Below are 14154 nucleotides of genomic sequence, written 5' to 3'. Positions count from 1 at the left end.
CAATTGTCAACTTGTTTAAGGATGTGTTCTTTATTAGGAATGGAATATTTTCCAATCTGTTGTAGACAAGTGTTTGTGCTATCACAGAAACTTAACACGCTCATAAGACCTCTCACTTGGAACGAAATATGGTTTTCTCTGCGTACTCCGGTTTCCTCCCACATACGACCAGCATACCCCAGCGACCCTAATGAGCATAAGCGGCATAGAAAATGGATGGATATAACTCTTGTTTGAAGTCACTTGTAAACTGTCCTTGAGACTGTTAGAATATAAGAATCCAAATGGATTTTTTCACTCTGTAAAATCCAAAGAACAGTGACATTGACACCCTTACTCACACATCAGTTGATCAGTTGATCAACCCAAATTACAACCAAGTCACTTATGCTCACACTTCTAGAATGTGGAAACCCAACCCCCTGACCACAAGAACATCCAAAGAACTGCAGGTCTCACTTGCCTCAGTTGTGGAGTTTGCATGTTCTCCCTGTACATGCGTGGGTTTTCTGCGGGTACTCCGGTTTTCTCCCACATTCCATGAACATGCAAGGTTAATTGGCGACTCCAAATTGTCCATAGGTATGAATGTGAGTGTGAATGGTTGTTTGTCTATATGTGCCCTGTGATTGGCTGGCGATCAGTCCAGGGTGTAGTCCAGGGTTGTGAAATGTACAGTTCCTACATTGCTCCTTATGTTAAGCTCACTGATCCCGATATAAACGGTACAAACCAGACCGAAAAACTTAGCCACCTGCAAGTATTGTCTTGTAATAATGTAGCATCCCGACAGTGGAACACATATTCTGACACTCTTTATAAACTTTATAAATTGCCCATCAGAACACGGCAACTGCAGGGATCCGCTCCAAACAAGTTTCTCCATCACGCTCCACACCAGCAACATAACATTTCCTCATTATCCACCAATCACAATCACGGTGAGGTGCATTCACGAACACGGTAGCTGGTCGTTACACCAACTTTATTCGCTTAAATGAATATATGACATCACCACAATTGTGGATCAATCATCAATCTACTTCAACTGTAAGGGACTTTTAAGCCTTATAAAATCTTCTTAGTTTTATGCACATTTTGTGTGTTCTGTATTTGTACTTCATAGTGGTATGTATTCCTTAGTCATCATTTTATTCATATCATTGAAGTACTATTTATTCTCTTCAATATACTGAACCCCCAGTTGAGTACCTTGGAGGTGGAAAAGCACTATACATACAAGTGAAAGACCAATATACCAATATATGTTTGTGCAACATTATATTGTTGGCCACATGCTGACAAATACAAGCTGGCAGGCGCCATGATCCAACTCCATGTGCACCCTATCCTTTTCCAGGAAATGGTTTGATACTTTGTTGTAAAAGTCTTATCACCTTCTGGTGAGCTTGGATGTCTAATCCATCAGCTTGGCAGTCAGGTTCAGTCATTCATTCAGCAGGGCAGGCAATATCTTTCATGCATTTGACTTGCTGCTAAATAGCGGTCAGAAAAATATAGCTGGCTTTTCTGCTCAATGGAAGGATGGCAGTGACAAGCACCTTCCAGCTCACACATGTCCCCAATCCTATAATATGCTGAAAGCGTAGGCAAGACTTGCGCACTAAGCTGAGAAGAGAGGTTCACCACAGCCTCATCTTGGATTTCTGCCCTGTATTTGGTCAGGAAATGTTTAAATTGTAGGGAATTTAAGCGAGTATCTACTGTATAATATACAATATCTATCATATATTATATACACGGCGTCACGGCGGTCGAGTGGTTAGCACGCAGACCTAACAGTTAGGAGACCAGGGTTCAATTCCACCCTCGGCCATCTCTGTGTGGAGTTTGCATGTTCTCCCCGTGCATGCGTTTTCTCCAGGTACTCCGGTTTCCTCCCACATTCCAAAAACATGCTAGGTTAATTGGTGACTCCAAATTGTCTATAGGTATGAATGTGAGTGTGAATGGTTGTTTGTCTATATGTGCCCTGTGATTGGCTGGCCACCAGTCCAGGGTGTACCCCACCTCTCGCCCGAAGACAGCTGGGATAAGCGGTAGAAAATGAATGAATGAATGATCCTGTTTGGAATGTCACCAGATTTAGCTACAAAGTCGGCAAGTTGGCAACAATGACTAGTACATCCCATTTTTCCTTTCACATACATTTGTAATGTGTAGGCATTGCCTAGCAACAGCCAGTCCATCAAACAAAAACACACAGAAACTGTCCTAAAGTTGCTAAATTTGTTTACGTTCCACAGCAGCCCCTTTAGGCAGCAAAGAATGAATTACAGTATCTGCACCCAAAGCCGGCATACATAAAAATCCCCATAAACATAAACTGTTCACCATGAATTCATGTCCGTGGCCGATAAAAGGCTGAGTAGATGACGTCTCACTCAAGGTGGAACTGAAGGAGAACTTGTTGAAGAAACAATAAGTGGTCTTATTGCGGGAGTTGAACCGTTCTGACTCTTCCCCGTGACAGCGGATCAATGCGCCTGCAGCTCAGATGAAAATGAATTGATTGTGACCAATAAAAGTCCAATTAAACAAAGGAACAAGGCTGGCAAAAAAAAGCTGTGAGACAGGCAGCCCTCATCGTCTCATCAGTCCTCAGGGAGGGAGGGAGGGCGTGGAAGTTACTGATGAATGCGGGAATGAAGTACATCGGATACCTGGATGGGTGAGGGCGCAGACATTGATCCGACACTTCCTTAATGATGAAAAGAGATCTTAATTGTGGCAATATATCAGCTTTCAGCAGTCAATTCTGAGCTGGTGTGACCTTTTCCCATTTAATAATAGTGTGAAGCTCCATCCTGCGCTCTGTCGCCTGCATGCATGCACACCTCATCCTATTTCCTGTCATGTCTGCTCTTTCTTTTCTCACTCTGAGCCACAGTCATAACCTTCCTGCATGAACAATCCTTACATTTCATTCGCCAGGTAGCTTATAGGCTTTCTCAAAGATGCTTTTTGCTCAGATGAACCTCTAAATGAAGTTAAAGATGATTAATGTTCCCCATTTCCTGGGAAATGTACACGAGCTCCTCACTCGCTGCTCTACTCATCGCACTTGTGCACTAATAACATTTTCCACGGCATCTCCCTCTGTCTCACAAGCTCTGTAATTTGATTGTGTGCGCTATGATTGTTCTCTTATTGAGTTGCTGCTTATCATGCATATGTATAAGTCCTCCGCCGTGCCTGTTCCATCTTCTGCTACAATATCCTCCAGCATTCTTACAAACACGGGGCTCATTCATAACCGGCGGGCAGCCCAATTTGCCTTTTTGACATGTGTAACGCTTCACGGTGAGGAATGGTTGCGGTTGTGGCGGGCCCAAATGGACACAACGGGGATTTCATAGCAGTGGATAGCTTCCGAAGACGTTTGCCGTAAATGTTTTTAACAGTTCTTTGCTCTACAGTAATCCCTCAATTAACAGGTTTTAATTAATTGGTTTCAGACTTGACCATGATAAATGAATTTTCACAAAGTCAGATTAAACGAAATAACCCCACTTTTACAGTCCTAATACTCAATATAGTAGACTTACTAACAGAGAATAAGACAGAAAAGACTCACGCATCTTAGCATTGGGAGCGTTCCTTGCTCTTCCTCTTTTACTTACGGTTTCTGTACCGTACTTCCTGGGTGGCTATTGTCTCATTAACACATTCATTCATTCATTCTCTACCGCTTATCCTCACGAGAGTCGCAGGGGGTCCTGGAGCCTATCCCAGCTGTCTTCGGGCGAGGGTACACCCTGGACTGGTGGCCAGCCAATCACAGGGCACATATAGACAAACAACCATTCACACTCACATTCATACCTATGGACAATTTGGAGTCGCCAATTAACCTAGCATGTTTTTGGAATGTGGGAGGAAACCGGAGTACCCGGAGAAAACCCACGCATGCACGGGGAGAACATGCAAACTCGGCCATCTCTGTGTGGAGTTTGCATGTTCTCCGCTGTAACTGGTCACACTCCCAAACTACTTTCTGACCCCGTGCATGTGTGCTTTTTCTCCGGGTACTCCGGTTTCCTCCCACATTCCAAAAACATGCTAGGTTAATTGGTGACTCCAAATTGTCCATAGGTATGAATGTGAGTGTGAATGGTTGGTTGTCCTATGTGCCCTGTGATTGGCTGGTCACCAGTCCGTGGGTGTGCCCCTCCTCTCGCCCGAGGGCAGCTGGGATAGGCTCCAGCACCCTTGTGAGGATAAGCGGTAGAAAATGAATGAATGAATGAATGAATGAGTGGGTGGACTCGAAGGAGTTTGTCTGACATTTGGTGGTTCATTTTCATACTCCCTGATATATGCAAGAGCTACGGTGGCCTTTAAGGGTCAAAACCCGTGTGACTGCGTGTTTTACTCTGTATGCCTCGTCATCATCATCATCACAACTTTCCATCAGCTGCAAAAGTTTTCTGACAATTTTTGTGACTGACTAAGCAACCAGAGGGTCAGTCGGCCTTATGTCACCTTATAAGGCAAATATCCTTTTTGTTAAAAAAAAAAAAAGTCTATATAGTGTATGGATTTTGTGTCCAGAGAAAATAGCTGATATTTTTCTTAGGAATCCTCACTGTTTAAATGGATTTACTGTCAAGAACACACATTTTTGTATTTATGCTTGTAAACTGCATCTATTGCCTACTGTTGGCATGAAAAGAGAAGATGGTACCTTCCAGCTATACTTTGTTTGCAAAGTTGCTGACATTGGACCTATATGACATGTTCTCCGAACGTGCAGAGACATCATCACATCATGTCGCCAGTTAATTGCAATTGCTGGTTAATTGCTAATTAAAATAAGTGCAGATATCACAATTGAATGCTAGCCTGGTCAAAGCTGCTGAAATACCTTTATCATGGATAATGATGGCATTCCTGCACACGTAATAGCCAGGTTTATTTCTGTATTATTTATTTTTTATATTATATTATATTATATTATATTATATTATATTATATTATATTATATTATATTATATTATATTATATTATATTATATTATATTATATTATATTATATTATATTATATTATATTATATTATATTTATTCATTCATTCATTTTCAACCGCTTATCCTCACAAGGGTCGCGGGGGTGCTGGAGCCTATCCCAGCTGTCTTCGGGCCAGGGGCGGGGTACACCCTGGACTGGTGGCCAGCCAATCACAGGGCACATATAGACAAACAACCATTCACACTCACATTCATACCTATGGACAATTAATTCGCCAATTAACCTAGCATGTTTTTGGAATGTGGGAGGAAACCGGAGTACCCGGAGAAAACCCACGCATGCACGGGGAGAACATGCAAACTCCACACAGAGATGCCCGAGGGTGTATATTATATTATATTATATTATATTATATTATATTATATTATATTATATTATATTATATTATATTATATTATATTATATTATATCTATTTATTATTAGTATTATTTATTTATTTGTTGTATTTATTTATTTGTTGTATTTATTTATTTCTGTATTTTCCATGCATTTCATGTGTTGTGATTTAGTTGTTTAGGTAACATTAGGTTGTGTATCAATTGCATATAAGTTCCAACTTTCACCACACTCAAAGAAAGTGCAGTAACTCATATGTAACCCGAGGAGCTCCTGTAAAACTATATTCTATTAAAATAATGTCTTTGTTCTCATATGATGACTTTTACAGTTATTCAGGAAAATATATTAACTAAAATCCATACTCCCATGAGTCGGATCGACTAGAAATTGTTCACACCGCTATAAAAAAAAAACACACTGTGTAGTTTTAAGCTGTTAAGCATGAATCATCGCAAATTTTTACCACATCACGGGGGCTGAAACTTGAACAAAAGTGGTTGAAAAGCACGGCCGCCATCTTTGCAAGGATATCTGTATTCTATGTTGATGATTTTAATGATGGTGCGAGCGGTGGTGGTTCTGTTGCCACATTTTGAGAACTGATTAGCGCTGTACCAGCAAGCAGTGTTGGCCTGACAGATGGCAACACGCGGCGCTAAAGCGCAGCACTGCTGACAGCACATTCATAAGGAAGTCATCATCACACATTCCCTGCACAAACTCCCAGGATTCTTTCCTGACGCTGCAGCTTATTTTTACCTCCCGTAGAGCAGTATGTTCTAGTAATGGGAAACGACATTCCTTTTACTGACTCGAGTTCTGATGAGTCACTCACTGAAGTGAATCGGGTGCTCGAGTCAATTGAGTCACCCATCACAGAAAACATACCATTTTGGAAATAAAAGGAAATGCAACTTGTATAGGTGCAGATTCTGGAAGATCTAGAAAGCTTTCTGTATGGCTTGGCATGTGTAGCTGCTCTTTAGGAGTCTACAACTCAATACAAACGACTGAAAATGAGCTTGGTATCTTTGAATCCAGTTCAACACTAATCCCCTGATTCCATATCTTTCCAGTTTATTAATTAGGATGTTGTGATTAATTGTGTCAAATTGATTAAATCCATAAATACTGCAACTGAACACTCCCTCTGGTCTAAGGACTTTCCTCTATGATTTCTATTAGTGCCAATATTGTATATTGACAAACATGGAATTGGGATTCTTGGCTATGATTTCCTTTCTTTCCTCCACTGACATGACATTTTGGATCTTTTGGTTCAATATTTACAAAGTATTCATTGGAAATCTACCTCTACCTACTACTACTACCTCTTTCATATCATTTTTAACAGTTCCATTTATATAATAGATCAGCTTTCCCAGTACCATTCCTGATAATACTGTTCAGAATACCCCATGTTGTTCTAATCTTGTTTTTATTTTTGTCTAGTAAATTACAACAATGGCTGCACATATTTTTATATGTTTTGTAATGGTAATGGTAATGGTTTTATTTCATTTGAACATGCATCAGATTACAATTGAATGCATCACATAATCAGTTCACAGTTCCACATGTCCAAAAGGAGTAGGAAGAAGCAAAGCTTATTAAATCCTACCCCTCCATCTGGTACTTTTACAATCAGTAACTGTTACATTTGTTCACTTCCTGCTTTCTATAATACAGTTTACTTTTACAATGAGTAACTGTTTCATTTGTTCACTTCCTGCTTTCCATAATACAATTAAAGGTTGTTTTTTTGTTTTTAAATAATGTACCTCGTACCGAAGTACGAGGTGATATGACCATCCAATGACATTATGTGTACCATAGTAACTGTCAATATAGTAATATATAAAGCACATCATGTACGTTTTCTCTGCTTCTTTAAAGATCAATTTCCTATATAATGTGTTTTTTTTTCTTTCATGAATTTTGCAAGCCTTTAGTCATCCATGTCTGATTCTTCTTTTTCTTATAAATTACTTCTTTTAAAAGACATTGCTTATCATAGCATTGCATATCAATATTAAGAATATTGCTTCATCAACATCATTTTCCCTGTACACACACTCCCATCTCTGTTCATTCATTCATTTTCTACCGCTTATCCTCACCAGGATCGCGGGGGTGCTGGAGCCTACCCCAGCTGTCTTCAGAGGACTGGACTGGTCGCCAGCCAATCACAGGGCACATATAGACAAACAACCATTCACACTCACATTCATACCTATGGACAATTTGGAGTCGCCAATTAACCTAGCATGTTTTTGGAATGTGGGAGGAAACCGGAGTACCCGGAGAAAACCCACGCATGCACGGGGAGAACATGCAAACTCCACACAGAGATGGCCGAGGATGGAATTGAACCCTGGTCTCTTAGCTGTGAGGTCTGCGCACTAACCACTAGACCGCCGTGCTGCCCCGTCCTCCTCAAAAAAGCATTCATTCATTCATTTTCTGCCGCTTTTCCTCACGAGGGTCGCGGGGGTGCTGGAGCCTATCCCAGCTGTCTTCGGGCGAGAGGCGGGGTACACCCTGGACTGGTGGCCAGCCAATCACAGTCTACTGAATTCAATAAATAGCAAAACACTAAGTTGGTGTCCCTGTCTTTGTCTGAAGGTAAATGTAACCTTGAATAGTCATTTAAGGTTAACTCTGAGTTAAAGTAACAATTGCACAACTAAGAACATGTTCCATAACAGGGTTAAGTCCCAATTCAGTAGTAAACTTGCAACTTTTGAATGCCTCATTCATGACTTGCACTTCCTAGTATGGACTCACACTCACTTTGCCAGCATTGCTGCTCAGGCCTCCCGTACCAGCATGGAGGGCGGTGAGGGTATACAGATTATCTTCAGCGGGTCATTATCCTTGTCACTAATCATTTATCAACGCCTGCCATTTATGTATTTTTTGTGATAATTCCATCGGTCAATAAGCATTCACGTACTCAAACATCAATCAACATCGGCAGTAATCCCCTCTGCAGGCGTGGTAATGAATTGCCAGCAGAAATAGATACATTCATTTTATGACTGAATGCATTAGCAGGGCTGAGTGATGCACTGTACTAATAGAAATATGGACTAGTGTGTTAGATTGAGTGATTGATGACAAACCTGTCACGACTAAAGACAAGCAAGGATGTGATCACGGACTAGTCTTGAAAGGTTTGGGGTTGGATTCTCTGGGGAAGCATACCTTGACAGCTGCGTGTGTTTTCACATGCATGAATATGGATAGAAAGCATGAGTGTCATGTGACTGATGAGACATGAAAGATTTGTCGTCAGTCAGACCTGAGAATAAACCAGCATGGCTGTAGATTAAACGCAGAAAGCTGTCTAAACAAACACACACACACACACACACAAACACACTACTATTGTCTTACACGCTCGCTTTGTTTGGTAGTCTGGAACAACAAAAATTCAAAAATAGATGGTTTTATTTTATTGAATTTGGGGGAGATGAAGCATGGAAACGTTTAACAAATTTGATGTCTGTAGATTTGATTTATGGGGTGATTTATTTAATATAAGTTAATTATTTAGTTAGATTGTTTGCTATTTTAATAATGGACACTAATTACTAGATTTGGGTTGCTGGCCCCTCTTTGGATCTCAATAAAGTGAGTTACTGTAATCCCTCATTTATCACGGTAAATTGGTTCCAGACCTGATTGTGATGAATTCATTTCTGCAAAACTGGATTTCTAATTTTTAAATGGAATGTTTTTGTAGGACAGAGAAGTATGTTAAAGTGTTGCAGGACATGTATAAGGACTGTAAGACAATGGTAAGATGTGCTGTGGGTGTGACAGAAGAGTTCAAGGTGGAGGTGGGACTGCACCAGGGATCAGCTCTGAGCCCCTTCTTGTTTGCTACGGTGATTGACAGGCTGACAGATGAGCTTAGACAAGAATCTCCATGGACTATGATGTTTGCAGATGACGAAGATGATTTGTAGTGAGAGTAGGGAACAGGTGGAGGACATGCTAGAAGAGTGGAGGTTTGCCCTGGAAAGGAGAGGAATGAAGATTAGCTGCAGCATGACGGAGTATATGTGTGTGAATGAGAGGGACCCAAGTGGAAGAGTGAGGTTACAGGGAGAAGAGATACAGAAGGTGGAGAATTTTAAGTACTTGGGGTAAACAGTCCAGAACAATGGAGATCCAGGTAGGATGGAACGGGTGGAGAAAAGTCTCAGGCGTGATGTGTGATAGAAGAGTTTCAGTTAAAATGAAAGGAAAGGTATACAAAACTGTGGTGAGACCAGCCATGTTGTTTTGGTCTAGGGACAGTACCACAGAGGAAAAGACAGGAAGCAGAACTGGAGGTAGCAGAGATGAGGATGCTGAGGTTCTCATTGGGAGTGACCAGGATGGATAGGATCACAAACGAGTACATCAGAGGGACATTACATGTTAGAGGCCTAAATATGTTTTTTTTTTTACATTATTAGAGCCGTCTTGACATGAAACCATCATCTTTACACTCTTATTATCCAATAGAGTAGACATAACAAGAGAAAATAAGCCATATGAGACATTGCTTAAAACTTGTGTTGCTGTAGATGTCTTCTGGTGCTAGGTTACATGAGCGGGAAGGGGACAGGAAGTGACATTGTTCAGAGTTGGGTTAGGGATTATTGTGCTTATGTAATGGCTGAGTTGTAGGAAAAATTATTTAAAAAAAAAATAAAGCTTTTTCATCGGCGGCACGGCGGTCTAGTGGTTAGCGCGCAGACCTCACAGCTAGGAGACCAGGGTTCAATTCCACCCTCGGCCATCTCTGTGTGGAGTTTGCATGTTCTCCCCGTGCATGCGTGGGTTTTCTCCGGGTACTCCGGTTTCCTCCCACATTCCAAAAACATGCTAGGTTAATTGGCGACTCCAAATTGTCCATAGGTATGAATGTGAGTGTGAATGGTTGTTTGTCTATATGTGCCCTGTGATTAGCTCGCCACCAGTCCAGTGACATAATTGATGTATACTTCCCATCAGTAGTGACAATAAGTGTGTCATCTATTAAGTATGCATCTGATACTCCTTTTGTTTTTCTTCCATGTCAAGGTCCAAGGGTTGGACAAGAGAGTGGACTTCTCAGAGCTGGGCCCGGTGGGCTCGGCAATGAAGACTCTTCCTTACGGCATGTCTGGAAGCACAGGTGGAGCATCACCTGGAGGGGCGGTGAAACCTCCTTACCAAACACGAATCTTCACGTCCTCCTTTGACCAGACGCCCATGAAATCCAAGCCGCCCACCTACAGTTTCTTTAACCCCTACGACACGACCCGGAATCAGTCCTTGCTGGTAGACCAGACGGGCTACCGCTCAAAGCGGAAGCCCTCTCTGAAGACGGCTATGAAGACCAAGAAGATCTTTGGCTGGGGGGATTTTTACTTCAACGTCAAGACTCTCAAGTTCAGCTTGTTGGTGACTGGGAAGATTGTGGACCACATCAATGGAACGTTCACCGTGTACTTCCGTCACAATTCATCCAGTCTCGGGAACGTCTCAGTCAGTATTGTTCCTCCAACTAAAGTAGTGGAATTTGAGGTCCTTCAGCAGCAGCAGTTCTTGCACCCCCATAGTCAACAGGAAGTCCAGATCCAGGACACTCAGCAATCTACTATCGACCCCAAAGAGGTGAAGACCTTTAACTGCCGAGTGGAGTATGAGAAAACCAACAGATCCAAGAAGCCCAAACCCTGCCTCTACGACCCGTCTCAGACGTGCTTCACGGAGCACACTCAGTCGCACGCCGCCTGGCTGTGCGCTAAACCCTTCAAGGTCATCTGTATCTTCATCTCCTTCTTTAGCATCGATTACAAGCTGGTTCAGAAGGTGTGCCCGGACTACAACTTCCAAAGTGAGCACCCTTACTTTGGATAAAAAGCGACAGAAGAGACACCGATGGGAATGATAGTCATATTGATTATATATTGATGGAGCAGGGGACATCTTCTTGCCTCTAAGCTGCTGTGAAATGTGGATTGAAATCAAGTATAATCAAAGTTATGGATGCTTAGGATGAGGAGGAGTCCCCCCCCCTCCCTCTACTTTCTGTTTTTTGCAGTTGTTTCTGTAAATATTGATCCCATCCTCAGCGCTGTTCTTGTTTTGAGATATTTTTTTTCTCAGTATTTTTACCGTATTGACCTAAATGCAAGAAGGTTTTTTTTTTCCTTAGACGGAGTCAGAAAAAGGCAGTTCTTATTTTGGGGGGTATTCGGGGTCTGGAGATCTATACATGTAAACTTGCGCCAAACAACTTCTCCCCACGTGAGTCAGAGCTTTTCTTCCTGTTACTCACACACAGCATTTTTGATACTAATTTTAACATAATGTTGATCAGCGGTGTTGGGAGTAATGGTGTTAGTAACATTGTTACTGTTTTCCTGTCATGGGTAATCTAACTCATTACAAAATAGTTACCATTACCGGCGTGAAATGCAGTGCATCATTATTTATGCACCAATATTTAACAACTGTTATCCACTGGCATTCATAAAGATATAATGTTTGAGAATGAGTTGCGTCTCTTGAGCAGCGCTTTGAAGTGAATATGAGAGCATAAATAAGAATATAGTGTATAAGAACAAGCTGTCGGTTCTCATCATTCACTTCCAGTGCTCATGATGCTAAAAAATAAAAACAACAATTAAAAAAAATGAAATTACCGTAATTCCCAGATTATAAGATGCCACTTTGTTCAGATGCTTTGAACACAAAATGGCAAAATAACGAAAAAACTACAATTCCCATGATAGAGTACCAAAACAGAAAGTAGTGCATACCGCAGTAGAAGCTAATATCACATGTTTTGAAGTCTTACACAGCAATAGTGTTTTGATCTGACAAATCTTAACTAAATTTGATCAAGTCTGGAATTATGACAACTTCAACATGGAAAAAGAGGATAGTGATAGCTGATGGTAGACGCACCCGCCCAAAACATTCAGTCCTTTGTCTGAGGCACAGTATCGACTGTCGAGGAAATGTGCCGAACATAACATCGAAGACTCTGATGTAGCGAATGGTATCTTTTTCAGATTTCAAAAGGCTCACTCCGTCTGTTCGAATGTTCGCCACAGCAAATTGCGGGACAATGCCGTGAAGCAGGATTCCTTATTTATGAATGGAATATTTTCATAGTTCTAGGATAGAAAATATGTTTAAGACCTTCTAAATATGTTTTTTTCGCATTATGAATGAAATAATATTCACTTTTGCACTTGTGTTAGTCAATATACTTGACATAAAAATATAAATTTGACACTTGACACTGGTTAGCATTTACAGCATACTTGCTGGCTAAATCATCCCACAGCGACTTAACGCTCAAAAGGTAGCTAAGGAATATACAAGAAAAGTACCAACACAAGTTTAGAATAAAAAAAACTATGTTAACTAACTAACTAACTAGGTTATGTTAACTATGTTAAGCAGTTCATTTGACATGGTTGCCGGGGAACTTAAATTTTGCACCAGACGGATCCCTTTCCTGGGAAGCAATGCATGAGGGGAAACCGTTAAAATATATTTTTTTTATTCTAAACTCATATTGGTTCTTGTCTTGGATATTTCTTACCTAACTTTTGTTTGTTAAGGTGACATGTAATGATTTTAGCATTCTTTCTCAGATGACACCGTGAGTAATGCTGTTTTACATAAAAATATAAATTTGACACTTGACACTGGTTAGCATTTACAGCATACTTGCTGGCTTAATCATCCCGCAGCGACTTAACACTCAAAAGGTAGCTAAGGAATATACAAGAAAAGTACCAACATAAGTTTAGAATAAAAAACAACAACTATGTTAACTAACTAACTAACTAGGTTATGTTAACTATGTTAAGCAGTTCATTTAACATGACTGCCGGGGAGCTTCAATTTTTCACCAGAGGGTGAAATGCATTGCTGGAAAGCAATGCATGAGGGGAAACCGTTAAAATATATATTTTTTAAATTCTGAACTCATATTGGTTCTTGTCTTGTATATTTCTTACCTAACTTTTGTTTGTTAAGGTGACATGTAATGATTTTAGCATTCTTTCTCAGACTGTTATATTGAGTAATGACGATTTCCGATGGGTTGACAAGCCTGTTGTGAGTTCCCTTATAGCTTGGGATTGGCTCCTGCCAAAGAAAGAGCTACCGTTTCTTCACTGATTTGCGAGCAGGCACAGGATTTAGACAATTTGTTGTAGTTTCGGAGTAAAGGAGATGCCATGAGATTAGAACATGCCCATAAATGAACCGCCTCAGGGTTCAAAGTTTAAGAAAAAATATGTGGCTTATACACCGGAAATTACGGTATAACTAATTCTTTTTTGAATTTCCAACACCACAGTTACGGTGCTAATGTTAAGATAACACTATTTAATGAAGCAGCATCCTTCCAAAAGCAGGTCTTGAGAAACAGGGTTGTCTTGTCTTTGGGGTCTATAGATTTATACATTCAAAGATTTTCTCCCAGCCATGGTTAAAAAAAAAAAGAGGGGTCGCCTATATTCAGGTCAATACGGTACTTTATGCAGTTGAGAACAACCCTACGACTTCAACTTGGACTGTAAGGGAGGCCGCCATGAATGTATGGCTTCTATAGTGTTTTTGTAGACTGACTGTTGTTCATGCCCTGTGGCCCCACATCTCAATTCCCGGATAGAAGAGAGACTTCAATGTATGAGAAATGCTATGCTGAATATGCATAAAATATGCTGTATGAAAAAGCACATTAAAATATTTTAA

The 14154-nt window shown here is 40.7% G+C and overlaps 1 protein-coding gene across 2 annotated transcripts in view; it reads left to right on the top strand.

Annotated features, from left to right (window-relative positions):
- nxph4 (neurexophilin 4) overlaps positions 1-14154 on the top strand; it is an 81895-nt gene extending 67741 nt beyond the window's left edge. For both annotated transcript variants that reach the window (XM_058055125.2, XM_058055124.2), the window contains one exon: positions 10471-14154. In XM_058055125.2, the coding sequence (XP_057911108.2) occupies positions 10528-11292 (765 nt within the window). In that variant the 5' untranslated portion in view covers positions 10471-10527 and the 3' untranslated portion in view covers positions 11293-14154. The remainder of the gene's footprint in view (positions 1-10470) is intronic.

Source organism: Doryrhamphus excisus, linkage group LG18 (genome assembly GCF_037039965.1).
Source record: "Doryrhamphus excisus strain RoL-2023G ecotype Guam linkage group LG18, RoL_Dexc_Guam_v1.1, whole genome shotgun sequence".
Classification (NCBI taxonomy): Eukaryota; Metazoa; Chordata; class Actinopteri; order Syngnathiformes; family Syngnathidae; genus Doryrhamphus; species Doryrhamphus excisus.
Note: the sequence above shows the minus strand (reverse complement) of the source record. Positions and strands in the feature narration are given on the sequence as shown.